The 19,963-nt window shown below is 38.9% G+C and overlaps 1 protein-coding gene across 3 annotated transcripts in view; it reads left to right on the top strand.

The window, feature by feature from the left end:
• Positions 1–19,963, top strand: part of SLC44A5 (solute carrier family 44 member 5) — a 94,392-nt gene that overhangs the window by 38,764 nt on the left and 35,665 nt on the right. For all 3 annotated transcript variants that reach the window (XM_055815582.1, XM_055815583.1, XM_055815584.1), the window contains exons 2-3: positions 6,598–6,646; positions 15,455–15,528. In XM_055815582.1, coding sequence (XP_055671557.1) covers positions 6,598–6,646; positions 15,455–15,528 — 123 coding nt within the window. The remainder of the gene's footprint in view (positions 1–6,597; positions 6,647–15,454; positions 15,529–19,963) is intronic.

Genomic DNA, 19,963 nt, shown 5'->3' with positions numbered 1-19,963 from the left:
GCCTTCTGTCACTGTCCTATGTTGAGATTTACTGAAGCACCTTCTGACAGAGGTTCAAACTTAGGTGGGAGCACAGTAGAACCATAGTCACTTGGCTTCTCTGTCACTTTTTGTATTTGCCTGAGGAGAGCAGGAAGTCCTGGGAGGTAGTTAATTATGGGAGTTCAGTCAATGGTTAATATTTTACAAAAGATAATCCACACCCTCATATTATTTTCACTCTGTTTACTGATACTGCTTATACCAAGTATCTCATTCAGTAAACATTAGAACAGTGCTGTTAAGTTCTGTAATAACAGAATGGGCTGTGACTTCAGATCACAGGCATCTTTTGTGAACTATAATCTGCAATCATTCTCCTTTGTCATTGTGTACTACACAGTGACAGGGTTGACTTAAAAATGTTAATTTTTGTTGTTCCCGCATGTAGTTCAGCCCTGTCTTGTAAAATTATTGCAGGAATGTGTATACAAGTGTACATGTTACTCGTTACAGAGTTCTACAATTGGTGTTTTAATCATACTCTACAGAGAATGGAAATTTCATACTGGTCAGGATCACCACACAGGGATTCTGTTCCTTTGTGGCCAAATGGAGAGGTTGCTGGGTTTTTGGGGTTTTTTTTTAAGTGGCTTTGGGATTCACATAGTAGCTACAATGCCTTGTACTTCCTTTCACTATATAGGCATTACAGTATCTAAAGTAACAACACTAAGTCTTTCTAGTGCTAAGTCTTCTATTCTGCGCTTTTGTGCTAGGCAGAAAGACAAAATGTACATTTTATAAAGAAAACAATTTGGTAAATTATGACTACTCCTACAGATAAATGTTCCACTTGACAAAAATGAGAATTTGATATACAGCAGTTTACATTTTAGAGTTATATGTGTCAGAGTAAATCTTGCTTTTCCCACTTGCATAACTTGTACTTTAGGGAAGCTAGTCACGTGTATAGAGGGAGAAAAATTTGGCCAGGTGTGACTTGTAAAGACTATTTTCTCTCACAGTAGCACAGGCTACAAAAGCACAGTAATTACTGACAGTGTGATGCCTTATTCTCAGTTAGCAAATTGGTGGTATTTTTTGCAGTTGTATTGACTTCCATAAGATTATTTTACAAATGGTATTCAGGTGCATACATTTCCCTTTCTGCTTATACGTTGTAGGTTAATACAAGCTGATAAGAGTAATTCCTTTTCATTCTTACTAGTAGACTGGCTTGGAGTAGGTGGGGAAGGCACTGAGTGATAACTTTCTGTTCAGTGTAAGGCCTGCCTACTTTGTGAATTTTCATTCTGATTCATGACAATCAGCTTTATTTTAAAGTCTTTTTAAATATTATTTTTGTGTATCTGTGCTTGCTGGGGAAAGTGTGCTAGCAACATAGGAGTTGGCAGTTAATATCTCACACAGCTTGCTAAAGTGATCCAGGTACAGTAACATGGATAGAGATGAAGAAAACTACTATGGAAGACACGGTAATTTACCTGCTTTCTTATGACAATTTGTAAATGCCTGATCTAAATCTCATTTATTTCAGTTGTATTATTTCACTTGACTTTAATGGGCTTCAGTTCATCCTCAAATGGCTTTCTATAACCTCTTCAATTATTAGCAATATCCTATTTTTTTTTCTAGCATGACATTTGCAAGTTTATTTAAATTACAGGTCAAAGGTAAACTTTTTGTACATCTTGTCAATTTGTATTTTAGATAAGTAATTTAGAATTGCTTTTTAAAATTATTATAGTAATCAAGTGCAACAGTTACATTCATATACTGTTTGAAGTCAGAACTGGTAAATGAAGTGTCTTGTGAAATTTTTATTTTGGTGATAATTCAATGTACAAAAGTACATTGTACAAAAACATTTCATATCATAAAGCAGCCTTTGAAATAGATGTCTCATCTGCAAAGAGTGCATATCATCTCAGTTTTTAATCTTAGCAAAAAAACGACAGGCGTTACCCCTTGCCACTGCTTTCTTCCTTATGCCTACCAGACTCTAAAGCTTGGAATTTGCTTTCTTAATATGTTTGGGCTTTTATAGCTAAGGAAGTGGTTTGCTTTTACCAGGAGCTATGTAAATATTAATAACATCAATAATTTCCACCTCACTCCCAAGAAGTCTTCTCTATTTTTAAAGAATGGTAGTAATTAAGTAGGAAATTTGATATCTAATTTGGAAAAAAAACAGAATGAAAAAAACAGCATTTTGCTTGTGCTGTGAAGCTGTGATCAGAGTTGCTGTCATATGTTGTGGTAAGGAATATTCCAGTGATGCTACAGACTCCTTCTGTCTGTGAATGTTAGTGTTTTTTTAACTTTAGAATCTAGTTATCTTTTCCTATGTAGACTGCCATATTCTGTAATGGATTTAGGTTGAGACCTAGGTGACAGAGGAAGACAATTTGAGCAGTGTTGCACTGCACCATGCCATGATAAGCACACTGACTTCTGGCAGCAAGGAACAATTCTTGGAAGAAGTTTGCAGTACTGCAGTAATTTTACTGCTGTTAATGACACTTACTATCTCACAGCATCCCTCTTCTTGCCTGATGGAGATTAAAGTCTCCATTTGAATCAGAGCTGATTTTCTGGAGTGCTTTTTTTTAATTTTTTTTATTAGTTAGAGGATATTAGTTTTCATTGTAGCAATATTGTGGAGTTCACCTACAACACTTGAGTATGCTCCATAAATACATGTATTTTTTGACATACATTTTTCTTTGTTCTGTTTCAGAGGCACACAGGTATGACATAAATAACAAAACTTGAGCTACATACACTGTTAGACACTGTTGATCTTATTATGGAAAGGAGGACAGTTGAGGAAACACATTACATCTTGCCCAGCTGGTTGCATTATAAAACTATTCTGCCTGATGGAGACATTCTGGAAGCTCAGGAGGTTGCCCCTGTCAACAAGCTTTCTCGGAACAACACAGACTGCAGAAACATCTGTATGCAAAATACAGGTGTATGGCTTCCCTGCTGAAAGTCTGTATCGTATGTTTGAAAAAGTAGCTTGTTGCCATACCAAGGAGATCAGAAATCACTGCTTTCTATCTGGAAAGTAAACAATGCATAATGTGTGAGAAAAGATAAAAATGAACAAGCGCACTAACATACATTTGGGGCATGCTACGTCTTAGCTGGCTGCCACCAGACAGTTACAGCAATGATGGACTTCAAGACATCCTTTTGACTCTCTCTGTGCTGAGACATGGTTCATTTACCTAATCTCTTCCCAGCAGGTATTTGTCTAATCCATTCTTGAAAGCTTAGGGTGAGGAAAATTCAGAAGTATGCTTGGAAAACCTGTTCTAGTGTATAACTGCCTATGTGTTCTGAAAGGTTTCCTAATGCCTAATGTAAACCACCTTTGCTGTAAATGAAGTTAGCTTCTGTCTCTGACAGAGGAAGCCGAGGACAACTGATCACTGTGGTTTTTATATGGTATTTGAAGACTGTTTTGTGCTCCTTCCCTTAATCACAGTCACTGAAGTTTGCATTCATTTACTGCATTTTGTAAACTCTTAATGTCTTCTATTTAATCAGTCCTACTCTCTCCATTTGTCTGTATCTTCTGAAATTCTAGTGCCATGATCTAGAAATAGTTTTTTCAGCTGAGGCCGTACATGTCCCAAGCACAAGGAACAGTGACTTCACCTGTCATACTCACAATTCTTGAATGAGTTTGTGCTTTCTTTTGCAAAGCGATCACTTTACTGAATCTCTGTTTGTAGTCTGCCATAATACTTCAGGGTTCTTCTCATCAGTGGTGTTGAAAGCAATTCTGTATGGATTTGTGAATGGAATTTGTCTTTATAACATCCGTCAATTTATGAAGATCACTTTGAATTGTTAAATTGTTTATGAATTTCTGTTTGATTATGTCTCCAGAAGTGTTGTAACAATTGTCACCTGCACAGTCACAATGTGTTCATTCCACTTCATTGTTCAAATTGTTAAGGAAAGTGTTGAATAGCTTTGAAGAGTAGGTTTCTTGAGTAGTGGGACTGAGCTAACTACTAACATTCAAGAGTGAGAACTTGTGGTCTTAATGAGTGATTCAGTGAAAGTGTTTGTCCCCATAGGCAAGTTAATTGTAAGAAAGAATTACTAGGAATGGACTGAGATCAAATAGAAATTGTCATTATGTGGTTGTATAAATCACAGCCAATAGTTGTGGTGAATATCCTATCCAGTTCTAGCCCTTCCTTTTCCAGAGGTATGTAGTAGCACTGAAAGAGGTACAGAAAAGGAATATAAGCATGACCAAAAGTATGGAATGGCTTATGTAGAAGAAACAATTGAGCAGACTAGGACTCTGGGAGACAGACAAGTAAAAAGGACTGTAATAACCAGTACAATTATTAGCAGCATGCCATGCTGCTCCATGATGTAGGGCAAGTTAAGTAGAGATTCATGGAATAAATGAGAAAGAAATTTGCCCACAACTTTTAAATACAAAGTCGCTACCTTTGGTTTAGAAAAGTGTTGCAAATCTCTGTAAACTCATTTTTATGGAAATACCACTATGTTTGCCTTGATTTTGCATTTCTCCTTACGTATTCACTGTGGTCCCTTGTTAGACACAGGGTATGGGTCCAGTGGATCTCTTGTGATCTCGTTTGGCTGTTTTTAACTGCTAAACTTGGCTCCTGTATAGGCAATGAACAAATGTTCACTTCAGTATGCCTTAGGGCCAATAGGGAGTAATGTTACAGATGCTGAATTGTTCTGGAGATAAATTATTTTGTAGAAATACTTACTTTGTAGAAATTGCTGTGCAAAAAGGTTCTTCAAAATACAGGTTTTGGCCCAGCATCAGGTATTGTTGTGGTACACTTGTTTTCTGGACCATGGTGGGTTCCTGTAGTACCTGTGTAGCAGCATAAAACATCTTCTACTCCCTGGAGTTGTCACACATCACTCCTCCAAAGTTTTAGCTTTCCCAGTCTCTTCTGTGTTAAAACATACTTGTATTAGGAGCCTGGTAAGGTGGACCTGAACACCTCAAACGAAGGCTAAATAAAATTTTATTATCTGCTGTGTTTATTGTACTGGACTGTGTGTATTTTGATAAGGTTTTTCTGATATAAACCAAGAACAAAATCTGGCATTTAGTTAATAAGTAAACTCTGCTTTTGTGAAGTTGCTGAATTCTTCTCTAATTGAAGAAGTATTTTTTCTGTGGGCAGGCAAAGGCTTAGGCTGGTAACACCCTTTAATACCAGGTATGTTCAGCAGAGGAGATCCTTTAGAAGGCACTAAGCAAGCAGTCTGAAACAGTATTGTAGTGTTGACATGTGAGTGAAGAAATAATTTTTCATTGCACAGATTTTGGTTCAGTGTATCTCCATAATCACTGAACTTTAAAAAAATCCCATAAAGCTGAATAGCTGTCTTCAAAAGGAAAAGTCCAAATCCTGGTCTGTTGAACGAGGGACTGCATCTTGCTCTTCACACAGTTGTTTGAAAATTGAAAATGTAAGTTCTACTATAAATTTTTGTTACTCTTTCCCAAGTGAAATCATACTGTAATTCATCTTACTGAAGTCCACATTTGAAGCACAGATTGGTGGGTTAGTATTTGGCATTTTCTTGATATAGTTTGTTTGCTTGTAGAGTGACTCAATTGGAACTAAGCTAACCAGGATAGCTGTGTGAAACAAATTCCTTCCCCTGTAAACTTTGGCCAGCTGTTACTGCCTGCTTCTAGGAGGAACTTGACTTGACCTTCTGGTTCTGAGATTCATGTAAAGCAACAACTGTGTTCAGGGGTGTATGCATAACCAACTTTAAAACCTGCTATTCTTCCTACACTGGGATATGTGATGGGTGTGTCCCCTTGAGAGTTAGAGAATATTGTTTGAAACATGTGCTTTTCTGCCGGCCTTGCAGTGCTGCACATCATCTCCAGCTCTGGAGAAGCTAGTGCAGTTACCCTAGCTGTGCAGGGTAGCGTAGAGCAAGGTCCACACTGAATTTCCACAGTTTCCAGCCATGCTTTGTCATCTGGTAAGTCCAATGCAAAAAGAGCAGACCTGCAGCTTTATGTCTGTAAAGTCCTGTAACCAAAGTAGTGGGAAGTAAGAATAACTCTGCAAGACTGTAAGTGTAACATTAAATACAGACATTACTCCAAACTGTTCTTTTAGAGAAAAATCAGAAGGGCTTAACCTATAGCTCCAGAGAGGTAGGTTCACTCCCTTTGCTGCCAAACTCACATAGCACGGGGCTATGAGATATAATCCTTGCCTCTCAAATATCAGTGACCTTCTACTGTGAACACTGTGCACAGGTGTAGTGATAGGATGTACATTAAAGGTTATTTATCATGTGGTAAATATGAGGCCCTCAAAGTGTTAAAGCTAGAAGAAAAAAGCTTTGATCTCATGTACAAAAACTAGGTGATTGTATTGGTGAATTACTGATACTCCCTGCATGAAATGATTTTAACAGAACTGATTAAATAGGAATATATGGAAGATGTTCTTCAAAGACTGCTTTTAACACCCCCCCCCCCCTCTATACAGATTTTATTTTAAATAAGGACGTATTTTTATACTGTTTTTATTTTAAATGCAGGTGAACCAAGGAAATTTGACCCAAAGTTCAGAGGACCTATTCATAACAGGTAAATACTATAACTTGTTCTATTTAATTCTTTTGGTTTTGCAGTGAACAGGGGATAAAAAAAATTGTTAACAAAACTTACGAATTTGATTCTGTAATTCTTTTAAACCCAGAGGCAATCCTTGCCACCCTTGAGGATGTATCATTACTGGGGAATATTTACTGTGTGCTCTTAAGTTCTTTCAATTTGAATGCCAGTTCTGTATGCCTCATATTATCAAGTAGCTGCTGCCTTACCTTGTGCTGATAGAAGCAGGACCATTTGAGGTGGTGTTATGTTCTGGGGTGCCACGGCCATGTGGTGCAGCCTACCTTGTTTTCATACAGCATAGGGCTGGAACCCTGGCACACTATTCTTCAGTTTGCAGCTGATTTTCCTGCTCCCATAGTTGCCTCATCAAAGGACTTACTTGGTTCTCCCCAGTGTATGGCCTGGGTGCATCCCATTTCATTTGTACTGTGGCTGGCCAGTGGTGTAAATCCCTGGCAGAAAGTCAGTAGTGCTTGAACAGTGACAGCAGTGAAGTACTGCCAGTGATGTGGCTGGCTGCTGAGTGACTCAGCCCAGAAACCCTTAAGTGAATGGTTTTCACACGTATGAAAAGTGTCTCTGAAGTGAGTGAGACTACCTGTGGCACTGTGGACTGCAGGGGTGGTCCTAAAATATTGCAATTTAATGGTATTTTTGCGCAGTCTGTTACTGTGCCTTTCGGTCATGTGTGAGGAGTGGTGAAACACTGGTGATGGTATGCCTGGAGGACTTGTCTTGTTTTTACTGTTATTGTGTGGTCTAGTTAGTAAAAACTGTTTTTGCACAGGGCGTGGTGTCACATCTGTGTAGCTGCTGTCACAGCTTCTGCAATTCCAGGTGTATATATATGTGCTCTTCTAATTGTACGTTCCTCAGCAGCTTCTTGAAAACACAGCCAAATGAAAACAATACAGCACTACTATACCACATGTGTTCGTGCATTTTATAATGCTTTGGTGAGAGTATTGTTGGAAACAATATGAAAAGGTTAAGGGTATCGCTTCATTATACAGTAGACCATAAGGCGAGCTGCATTGATGCTTATTGAGCATATTTTGCAATGAGGTGCACTTGGATTTAGATTCAGCGGACTGTTTCTGCAAGATGACTTGCTTGACCTTTTGGGGTCATCAATGCAGCACTGTGCACTGCACTATTGACATGCCTTTGAAGTAGTTTAAGATTATTGTTAATTTTCTGTAAAGACAATGAATGAACTGGATTTTTTAAAATTTATTTTTCCAGTTACTAAGAGTAAATGATTAAGAAACCATGGTCTTTCAAGCAAATAAAAGGCTATCTAGGTCCTATGAACAAAATGTCTTCTCAGAAGATATTCCAAAGAGTTCAACAAGAGGGAAATGGGCGTCTTCCCTGAATTTGCTTCTGATTTTGGGACTTTCCACTTTTCTGTGGGAGAAGAGATACTAGGAAGCTGAAAGCATACATTTTTGTCCAGACAAATGATTGCTAGTTATGGCTATGTGGGTGGGAGCTGTTTGTACACCTTGCCATAACTGGTATAACTCTATGTACAGTGTGCGTGGGGAAACACTTATCTTTGCTTTCTGCTCATAAAATAATTTGCCCTGTGCTTGGTTTCATTGTCAGTTTTCATTGAAAAGGTTGTCTTCATTTTTGAAAAATGGAGAGGGTGGGTTTCTAGGGAGACAGGCTGCATTGAAAGGTGCAGAGACAGCTGGAAAAGGTCACATCCCATCATTGTAACTGCTGAAGTTGGTGCATTTTTGTAGGTGCTGTAGAGTAGAAATGATGTTTTGAAGTTGTTGAGCACCAAGCTATCCCCCAGTCCACTAAAAGCCTGAAAAACAGAAACCAAGTCTTAATAATGGTGTATTAATATCTCTTAAAGAGTGGATTACTCCCACAATTTTTGTCAGATGGATCCTTTGCAAGGAGATTCAGTTCTCAACTTTTCTTTTTTTTTTTTTTTTTTTTTTTAATAGAAAAGAGCTGTTGTCAGTGGTTAAAAATGTTCAGCAACAGTGGGAAAAAGGAGTGTTCGACAAGGCAATGTATACACTGCTTTGCTAGTACCATCATTCTCAGGGGGGTTGTGTGTGGAGTTTGGTATATTTCATGCAGACATCTTTTCATTAAAAAGGATTAAAATGCAATGACTGTGTTGATTGACTCTGAGCCAACCAACTCATGAAAATCCAAAACTGTGTTTTCAAGATGATGTCTTTTATTGGTATAACTACGTACTGAAATTCTTTCAGGTTTTTTTCTGCTCTCATTCTGTACCATTCAAGACTGTCTCTGTTGTCCATAGAAAGATTAGTGTACAGTGGAAATATGTTGAAAAAGTGGATTTTATCTAACTTAAAAGTAGTTCTGAAACATACTTCTTTGTTACAAAGCCTCCTGCCAGAACAATCTGTCTTGGCTTGAATTCACTTAATAGTCAGTGCTGCAGATAAAAGCATGTCTGTTACTACTTAGAAGGTTCTGTAGTTTACAAGTGCAGTGAAATTGCTCAGCAAGCATCTAAGAAATCGGGGGCAATTCATTGGTGTTTTTCCAGATGTAAATGTAACATAGAGAATAAGTTCTAAACTAGCATTCACCATCCTTAGTGAGAAGAATAGAGAACCACAATTTATTTATTGATTTTTATCTTTCTCAACAGAAAATTTATGACAGAGAACACTGCAGCCTTGTAGTACTCTCACTCGAATGCACGCACCTTGTTCTTGTCTATGCAAGATGTATTTCTTCTTTTCCTTTCTGAAAGCTAATAATTTTAGAAATGAATGGAAATGTTTGTTTAGAAAGTTGATCCTAATTTGAGAAGTATCTTTATGATATTGCCAATGTGACTTTGTATGGACTCTGTGTAGGAATGAATTTAAGCAATAGTTTAGGGATGTTATTAAATGTTCATCTATGTACATTACTATCAGAAAATACTAGTAAGGTTTTATCTATTGTATCATAGAATCATAGCATCGTTAATGTTGGAAAAGACCTTTGAGATCATCAAGTTCAACTGTTAACCCAGGACTGCCAAGTCCATCATTAAACGATGTCCCTACGCACCATGTCTATGTGCTTTTTAAACACCTCCAGGGATGGTGACTCCACCACCTCCCTAGGCAACCTGTTCCAGTGCTTGACCACCCTTTCAGTGAAGAAATTTTTCCTAATATCCAGTCTAAACCGCCCCTGGTGCAACTTGAGGCCATTTCCACCAAGTGAGTGAGCTTACAGTAAGTAAGAAATTGCAGTAGCTCTGCAATTTTGCAGCTCAAAATGATGTGGCAGGAGTTTTGGTAGACAACTTTCTAGAGGAAAATTGAAACTCCTGGTGTTCCTTGTCAGTCTGAGCCGGAGATGTGTACCTTGCAGTCACCAGATCTGATGATCAGTTTAACTGAATTCATATGAGACAAAACCTGGCACATCATGTTTTAAGTCTAAGCTATCTCTGATTACTCAAAGGCAGAAATTTCCTCCAAGCCATCTTTCCCCCCACCAGAGGTTCACCCCTAGGAACTGAGTAAGTTGGGTGCCTCTCAGTTTCCAAATGTACGAACACTTGTCCAGTGTCACAACCCTAAAGCTGTCCATCTGTCAATCTCTCCCCCACTGGCGTTGAATGGTCTCAATTATTTCATGCCAATGCCGGATGAAGCAGGGAATGTTGTGGGGAAGACTTGTGAAGTTAAGGGTTCGTAAGGAATTTAGATAGAATATGTTATGCTTCTTTAAGAATAAAAAAAAATTTCTTCCACCAACATCATCATAAGATATCTGAAATATGTTTGTGGATAAATCAGTCAGGTACCATCATACAGGTGGGAAAACAAGCCTCTCCATAGTTATACTACTATGGATATAAGACAAACCATCTTCCTCCATTTAGATTTTCTCTAAATTCCAGTAAGGGCATTTATAACAGTCAATACAATCATGGCATATTTTTCTAAACTGCTTTGGCAAAATCAAATTAGCAAATCACGCTTCTGACATCTCCAATTTTGCAGAGTTTGTCTTGACTCTTTGCCTTGCCCTTGGTGATTTTTCTCCCTCCTCTATGTAGTTTCTTGAGGTTTTTCTCATTTTCCTCTTCCTGGTTAGACACATTGCAGGTATTTTTTTTCCTGTTATGTTTTAAAAACTACCGACACCCCTGGGCTATCTTTAATTGTTCACCATCCTTCTAGAATTTCAGTGTTCTTATTAAGACAAAGATCACCTTTTCCTTTCTGACTGGAAAATGTAGTTAATGGGTTCTCACACAAACTGAATCTCAGTAAATTTCCGTAACCATTTAGCTGTTGTCTTTAAGGGTTTGAAAAAAACTAATAAAAATTCCTGACCTTAACTAGCAATAGAAACTTCACCTTCTCACAAATATAAATGTCACTCATAGATATCTGCATGGCACATCACTTGATACTGCGGTCAGTATTGAAATAATAAACAGTTTTGCCATGTAAATTATCCTTTGTGCTTTTTAAACTAAATAGCCTGCTAGAGATGTTACTTAGACTACACTAAGAGTCTACCATAGGTAAATATTGGTGGAATACAAAATTATTTTTCTTGTTACTAAGATTTTATTGGTCCATATATGTTTTATTACGTGTTGTCTGTATCAAAATAATTTGCCACGCATTCACTAATATGAGTGGGAAAGCCTACTTTTTTTTTTGAGTTCTTGTTTTGTGTTTCTGGCTTGGGGCATACAGCATCTGCAGGTGTTGCTCATTTGCAGATACTGAAATTTGAGTTTTCCAGAACGAAACCATACTTAAAGTGTGGAGCCTGTAACTAAGATGTATGAACTCAGTAAATCCATGCAGGTCAGTGCAGGTCAGTCATACTCATTAGGAAAATGCAGAATTTCAGTTGATGGAAAACAGCTTGTGGTGAAAACTTGTATAAATATCTTTTTCTGTGCAGTTTTGGCCTTCACAGGAGAAGTGGCAATTCATGGGGGATTTTGAAAGAAACTCTCTGCAAAACTTTAGTTTATGGGCACCTTGCACGCTCATTCAGCTGTGCAGGGTGGTGCCCTCAATGTCACTGTGCTGATAGATACACCCATTTGTACAGCAGACCTTGCTGCTCAGTCCAGCCCCAGTGAAGAAAGGGGTCTTCAGAGCTACATGGCATCGTATGGCACAGTGTAACATCACCTTGACACAACGTGATGTAGGGAAGTGTGAAAACACAAGCTGTTAGTCCAGCAGGGAGGAGGAACTCAGAAGTGAGGACATTAGTCGTCACCTTAATGTGGCAACAGAGGTGAAAGCAGTGACCTGAAACTAACGCTGCGAGCATCCTGAGCCTCACTTTGCTCTGTGGTTGCACAGGGCTGGGCTCCAGCTGACTTGCAGGTGCCGATATACTGCTAGTGCTGTTTCACTAATAAACGTCGTCCTTTCTTGCTAGCACAGCATCTTGAGTGAAATTGCACTTCTGACAGATTGGACGTGGAAATGCCAAACAGAGGGAGGTTCTAGTCAGTCATTAACGGTTAAGTGCATGAACTGTCAGTGAATAAATGGCTTTTATGCACTAATATTCTGTGTGGTGATTTTATCCTTGCATTCTTTATTTGCTAGGTTGCCATTACCCTTGCACAAAATACTCTTTGCTTGCTACACCACATGTAACACCGCAAGAGAAGCCAAGAAGCAAGTACGTTTCTGAGATGGTGGAAAGCAAATCAAGCTCCATAAATTAGGCTAAATGACAGCAGTAAGCAGTAAAATGTGATGTGGCAGCCTGAAATGTGCACTTAAGCAAATGAAGGTCTTCTATTATGTCACCTGAAAATGAGGAATCTGAGGGTTTTATCAGAAATTTATCTTTGTGGAAACGTCTTGGTTCAGATTAAGGAACTTGGATATCTAAAAAGTACCAAAAAACATCGACATTTCTAATACTGGCTATTAGCAAAGGCGTTTTTTATTTTTTGGTCATACGTACTATAGGAAATGTAAAGTACTTTTTCTCATTAATTTTTGCATGTCTACACATAATTATTATATGAAAGTACGATAGCGCTATCTATAAGAAAGATTATAGAGCCTGTATGATAAATGGTGTTCTCAGTTCTTATAACCATATTTCCATCAATCCATCTTCCTTAGGGTTCAGTTTAACAGTTCAGTCTCCTGAATGATTTTGCTCTGCCTCATTAGCCTGCAACAAACGGAAGAAGCAGATTTGCCATAACAGATCACCTTCTTAGTTTGAAAAAATTTGTATCAAATCTGTGTTCAGTCAAAGCATGGCTGGATAATTTCTGAGTAAGTTTCAGTAGTAAGCATAGGCTTCCAGTATCTCCTGTTAAGGAAGAGGCAATTCTCATTGCTTCAGTTCCTGCAACTTTGGAAACTCCCAGAATCTTCACAGTACAATCTTGTGTCTTTACAGAGTTATTTTAATTTATTCATTTAAGATGTTTTACTTTTTTTTTTTTTTTTCCCTCTCCATGTGGAGCCTTGTATTTATGAGGTAATGTTATGATCTTACTGGAAGTGAGCTACTTGAGCTAGCAATGATGTTAAATAGAGCCAGGATTTGACCTGTAGTATCTAGTAAAACAAGCCTTTATTTTGAATGAACAACAATTAGTCTGTATAAACTGTTTCAAAATTTTCTGAGGCTATCCAAATAGGATTTATGTGCTTCCTGTATATTTATAAATTATTTGTATAATAATATTTGGCAACAGTGAGTTCTACTAGGTAACTGTGCAGAAGTTTGTGTATTACAAAGAACAGAAAATCCTGCATTCTGCTAAAGCGTTTGTTGGTACTTGTTCACGGTGGCTCTGCAAAACTTTGAAAGGAAGCTTTACCACAAAGGGATGTAATCTTTGATTGCATTTAGGTATCGTAAAATGAGACCTGTGAGGATTGAACTGGAAGAGGTTTTGGGACTACAGGAGTTGTAATTAAAGTATTTATGGTGCCATATTTCTCCTGAGACATCTTGAATTAAATATCGTACCTCTTAAAAATGGCTCTGATGGGGTAAGAGCCAAGCCTGAGCAGTGTCAGAATTGCTGCTGAACAGAGGCTGTGAAAATGAGCAGCGTTGTTTCAGCATTACCTCTTCTGCTTGCCCTTTCTTGGGTTACTGTCGTATTGACCTTGAATCCTGGACCACCTTGGCCTCACTAAAAATTTATTTCCATGGGATGCTAAAACTGGGTATAGAGAAGCATACAGGATTTTGCATTCCTTTTCTATACCTGGGAATGCTTTTCAGGTTCTGAAACTTTTTAAAAGCTCTGCCATCTTTATCTCCTTCTTGCTAAAGAACAGTGGCTCTCTAAGAGGAGGCATAGAGTGGAAAATGGAGGGAATGGTGGATGCTAAAAATGGCTGCGTGCCAGCTGGGGTTTGGGATCTAAGGTTTCTGTCACTGGCGAGATTCAGCTCGCATCCACGTGGCTCCACGCACGGCCTTGTGGGCAGGGATGCACCGCGCTTGTTGTACGAAGGTATCCTTGACATCAGTGTGCGGCATGCATTGGGTTTCCCACTTGCCTGTAAGGACAGAGCGGGACAGGACCCGGCTCAGGTCAGATGGCAGCGGTGTGTGGCACAGCTGTGGGGATGGCCTGGTGTGGCACCGTGGGTGCTGCGGGCACCAGCCCTGCCCTGACAGGGCGGTTGCAGCCTGGGCATCTTCAGGCTGCACAGCCCCCCCTGCCCGAGCTGCCTGTCGTGGGATGTGGTGAGCAACGGCAGCCGCAGGCATCCTTCAGATAAAGAGGCCGCAGGCAACATGCCCCTTTATGAGTATTCGCTCCTATGTTAATTAAACCCTGTCGAGACCATTAGCTGCAGCTGTTTCTTAACCAGTGAGGCCTGCAGACGGAACTGTTTTACTTCCACGCATCTTCAGAAACAAGGGCTTGTGAAGGAGAGAACTGCTACCCCCCCTGCCGGACCCTGGGAGCCAGTGGTCTCCGCACATGTGTGCTGACCTGCTCGCTTGGGAGTGTCATGCTTCACATTAATTACACTCCTGAAACTGCTCTGATCAAGGTCAGACGCTGCAGAAAAATAAGATCCACATCTCCACTCTTCTGCCTGCATGAACTTAATATGCAGACCAACAAGTAGAAGACAGTAATTCAACTGAATACTCACAGTGTACTCACAGTTTTCAGACTGAGGAATGCTGTTCTTTGATTGCTTGTCTGTAAAAGAAAGTGTGGCTCTCCACAATACCTTGGGGATTCTTTTGTCCTCTCCGTAGAGCACATTTTGTTTGTGTTAAATGAGGTCAAGCAGCTGAGTCAGAATTTTGTGCGGAGATCAGGGGAGTTGCATATAGGCTTTTTTTAATTTCAAGCTGTTAAATTTCCATTCATAAGCTGTTTATAATAAAGGTAAGTTGTGCTGAATCTTTCTTTCATCACATTGTTTGAAATACATGATGCCATATATATATATTGGGCGACATGCTACCGCAGGTGCCCTGTAGTAGCTTATACTGTAAGTGATCTCATGGATTCAGTGTTGTGAGGTATTATTTGTTTAAAGGATATTTAAATCTGTTCCTTAATTTTTTTTTATTGCTGTCTACAACACAAAAGGCATATGCATTTATTTGCTGTGAAAGCAGGGCCTTACACCTCAAACATGATTTTGTGAATAACACTTCTACTAGGCGCAGATGCAGACATCTTATTCACATGTTAAAATACTCTATGACATTTGGTGTTTTCAAAGGGTCATATTAGACATCTTGTTTTTAAAAAGTGTTAATTTCTGTCCCTAGGCACTGTACAGACGTTATTTGCTGTGTGATCTTCATAGTCGTCATTCTGGGTTACATTGCATTGGGAATTGTGGGTAAGTAAACGCAGGTGTATAGTGCCTTCTTATACACAGGGGAAGCAACTTTGTGAATGTTAGAATTTTTAACTGAATTTTGTTTATATCTGTGTAAAGCTTTTCAATCAATAAGCAGTGCGTTGCCTAGAAGCAAATAATGACTTAACATTCAGTGTCTGTTGTAATTAGGGAGAAGTTCAAAACCACATTTACTGATGAAAAACTCGAAATCATGTTCAAGTGAAAATACATGGTTTGATAATTTTGCTATCATAAAGTAACTGTAGTGGAAAAATTCACTGTCATTTGTCATTAAACCAACAGCAAAAGTTAGAGATAAACACTGGTTTTGGAAGGCTTTTGGTTCTGTAAAATATTACTGAAAGAACCGATGTGAGCAGTAAGGAGAAGTAAGAGAAATTACTTTATTCATTGTGGGATACAGAGTTGTTTGTGCATCAGGATAATCATTAATAATAGCTATTTTATTTTGTTTGTGTGAGAGTATCGTATGATTGCCTGTGTGTAAAAGGACAAATGGTGCTGTAAAAGTGTACTTACTGTGTATCTGCACATGTGTCTGAGCTTTTTCAATTTGCTTTAAAAGATTGTTTTGGCCAAAAAATCTTTTGCCAAAGAAAAAAAAAAGCCATTAGTTTTCTTCATAATTCTGTAATACCATTTTCTGTTCTGTATAGAGAAAAGGTCGTGCAATCTCCATCCTTGGGGATATTCAAAAGCTGTCTGGATGTGGTCCTGAGAAACCTGTTCTAGGTGACCCAGCCTGAGCAGATGACCTCCAGAGGTCCCTTCCAACCCAACCATTCTGTGAAAAGCTATCTTCTATAGTGTGAAAAGGTGACTGTAAGCAAGACTCTTTAATATAGGTGATTCCAATAACTGAGAGAATACTGTACCCTCCCACTAAATTGTACAGTCACATAACATCCTCCAATACAATGCTGAGCTGTCTCCTCAGACTTTGCCAGTAGTAGCTGAGCACTGAAAAAATTCTGAAAAATCGGTTCTCTCTCTCAAGCACCAGGAATACTCTTGTGTGTATTTTTTCTTTCTCTTATTCACCTGCACTTACTGCTTCATCATCAACCATTATGTCTTCAGGAAGACAGAGAAGTGAGGAAGTGAATGGTATATACCAGCAAGTGAGAGGGGCATGGAGGACCCTTGCAAGGAAGTGTGAAGCCTGCACTAGGAAGCAAACACCAGGGTAACAGGTGGATAATGATGCTTGCAGGTGGAAGAAATTACTTATTTTCAAAACCACTTTGGTTTTTTCTTGTTTAATGTCTTTGAGCCTCTGTTTCCCAAAAATGAATGATAACTTCAGATCTATAAATGTAAGAAAAGTGGGCAGAGCAAAAAGTGAATTCAGAAGCTATCAAGCTGTACTTGATTTTATACCATACTTCTTAGCAGTATAGGATTCTCTTTGGGATTGGATCCAGGAAGAAGGTCCCTAACTGTACTGCATGGCATGATTGTGCAGTCAGCTTCAGACTGACTTGAAGTGCAGTCCTTTGACAGTTTTTTCACAAGTCAGTGTCTATGATTGTGATGCTTAAGTTAACATCAGTGGCATCTGTGTGGAGACAAGTCCAAGATCTCTTTGTTTTGTAGCCACTACTGGATTCTGTATATGCAAAATGCATCACAGTTCTGGCTACTGTTTGGATCCTATGGGCCCTTTCCTTTGCTGTGGAATGAAGCATGTTCTTGCCCTTGTGGCCTAATTGAATTGTTCCCACTTCATTTAATTCCAAATTGACACTGCTGTTCATTTGACTTGTGAAAGTACTTCGAGCAGAAATAGTCATGACTCCCAGTTACAGGAGATTGGAGAAGGACTTACCACAATATACGTGCAATGTATTTCTCTGCTTATTAAACCTGCTTTGGAATAGCCTGAAGAAAAATAGGTGAATTTTTAGTCCTAAGAAGCAACAGTGGCTGCTGGACTGTGCACAGCTGTTGCAGACCTGCTGTGCCTTCCACTTGGTTCTGTGAGTATGCCATGTCTGAAGGACATCCCTCTAATGTCTGTCCTCCTCTTCACTGATGTTCTGCTGTCCTGTCACTGCTCAAATGCAAAGCCAGAACTGAAGAAGCTGGACTCAGATCAGAGGAGTTTTTTTCCTGAGCGTACAAATGCTCTGGTGACTGATGACCTGCCCTTGTGCAGACAAGCAGTATTCTGAAGTGCTGCTACCTGGACAGAGGGAAAGGAGAGCACTGGAAGTTTCTAGCTGTACAGTACTCTTGCGCTGCCAGATTTTGGTGCTCTTTTCCAGCACTACATAAATCTTATTCTTTTGGCTAGAACTCTATGTCAACTTTGCATGTGCATTTTCCAAAGAATCCCATATGATAGATGTTGCAGAAGTGGATAGTAGCAGAAGCAGACTGGCCAGTTCCTCGGTTCTTCATGTCTGTAATCTCAGACAATGCAGTTACTGTGATGTGAGACACTGAATCGATCATATTCCCTGCTCTACGCGTGCAGTAGTTTCCTACTGGACAAAAGGAGTCTCAACAGCCTTCTCTTGCAAACCTTATGAAGTACTGGCTAGAAGAGAACCTATTCCTGGAACTAGATACCAAATTTGTAGCTGGTGACCTTTTCTGCCTTTCTTACAGAGATTTGAATTTTCAACCCAGAAACATTTAGTTCAGCTCCAAATCTATATCCATGTGGTCCCTGCTTTTCATCTTCCTTTGTACTATACTTCAGCTATTCTTTTTACTCTTGATTTATTTGTAAGTAAAAGATGAGATCAGCTTTGGTACAGTTCCAGAGGCCAGCCCTGTACAAAACGCATGAGAGTCAAAGAAGTTCACATTATGAAAAAATAGATTATAAATAAATCCTTAGTCATGAATTATGCTTTATGGTTTATTATAGAAAAAAGATAGATTGCCACAATTTCTTGAATATGTGTGAATACCACTTTGGTTCCCTGTTTGATTTGGCTTGAGAAATAAGCAATAAATGCAGGTTCATCATACAACTGCTATGACTTAAAATCTAAGTCAGATTTTGCCCTCAGTATTGTAAGTATGGCTCACACAGACTTCAGCTATATATGTGCCAGTGAAGTAGAATGTTTTTATGTTTCAGGGGGGTTGAAATGTAGTCTGAGTAGAAGGTAATCAATTCTCCTTGAAAGATGAAACTCAATTATGTTTGATACTAGCCTTTCTTAGTTCTACTTCAGCGATGGCTGCTGCTGAGTGACTGCATTGAATAGAAGTAGTTGTTCTATTATTTACTTTCTTATCATGCTTTTAACTTTACAGGTGAACTAACAGTGCTAATTTAACATTCTGTGTAGTTTTACTTCCTATGAAACTGACTTAACTCTGCATGTTTATTTCAGAGACACTTGGCTTACCCAGGCGATACCTTACAGATATTCAATTTCTTAATTTAAGATTATTTTAATTCAGAAAAGTTCACATGAAAGGCAGCAAATAAGTTATTCTGGAAAAAGAGTCTCACATTTCAAAGGACAGGTTAATACAAAGTAATAACTCTTGTTGTATTGCTCCAAGGGATACTTAACACAATACCAGTGTTATCCACAGGGATTTACAAATTCTGTGTCATCTGTTCTGTTACCTGTTTCAATACATTAGTAAATTGATTGTGTTAAAAAGCCATAAGAACAATTTGGCAGGTCAGTTTCACCATACATTAAAACATTAGAATCATACCTTTAAGGGAAGCAAAATAATTATATGAAGGACTTTGAAAAATACATAGTGGGAATGAGACAGTATAAGCAGATTGGCTGTTCATCTTTAAGTATCACAGGATGCCATTGTTTTAATCACATTTTCTCCTTGACAGGGAGCTTTCCAGCCTTTACAACCACTGACATAGCCCATAGACCATAGAAAAAAAGGAGTGCATCTGATAGACAATTAGTGACAGACATTAGCTATTTTTGATACTGTCCATGTGTGTTGGCTGCACATCAGTAAAAGGGCTGGCATAACTGCAGGCCTCCCGAAAATGCCATACCAGTGTCATAGGATGTTACATTGCTGCTCTGAAGGCTGTCAAGCGTAGTGTGGTTCAGCTGTTCTTTAATTTTCTTTTTTAGCCCAGATGTTTGTGCCAGCACTCAGACTGTAGCCTTATGAGCATCAGAACATGCTGGAATAAAAATTGTAGGCGACTGGATTCCTTTTCATTTAGTACTTGATAGTGAGTCACCAATAGTGCAGCAGAACATGCAAAACATGGTGCTACTCTCTCAGTCTAGTTCTTGCAATAACTTTCTTCCCTCGGTGAGTGGTGTTGAGGTAGGTACTTACTCTTCACTGACTAGGCCAGAAAAATTGTGTATTTATCCAATGGATTCTTTCACTGTCGTTGCTCTAAGCTTTCGAAGAGGATTAAGTTCCTTGATCTTGATCGTTAGCCCTGGCA

This window comes from Falco peregrinus, chromosome 10 (assembly GCF_023634155.1).
Source record: "Falco peregrinus isolate bFalPer1 chromosome 10, bFalPer1.pri, whole genome shotgun sequence".
NCBI classification, from domain to species: domain Eukaryota; kingdom Metazoa; phylum Chordata; class Aves; order Falconiformes; family Falconidae; genus Falco; species Falco peregrinus.
Note: the sequence above shows the minus strand (reverse complement) of the source record. Positions and strands in the feature narration are given on the sequence as shown.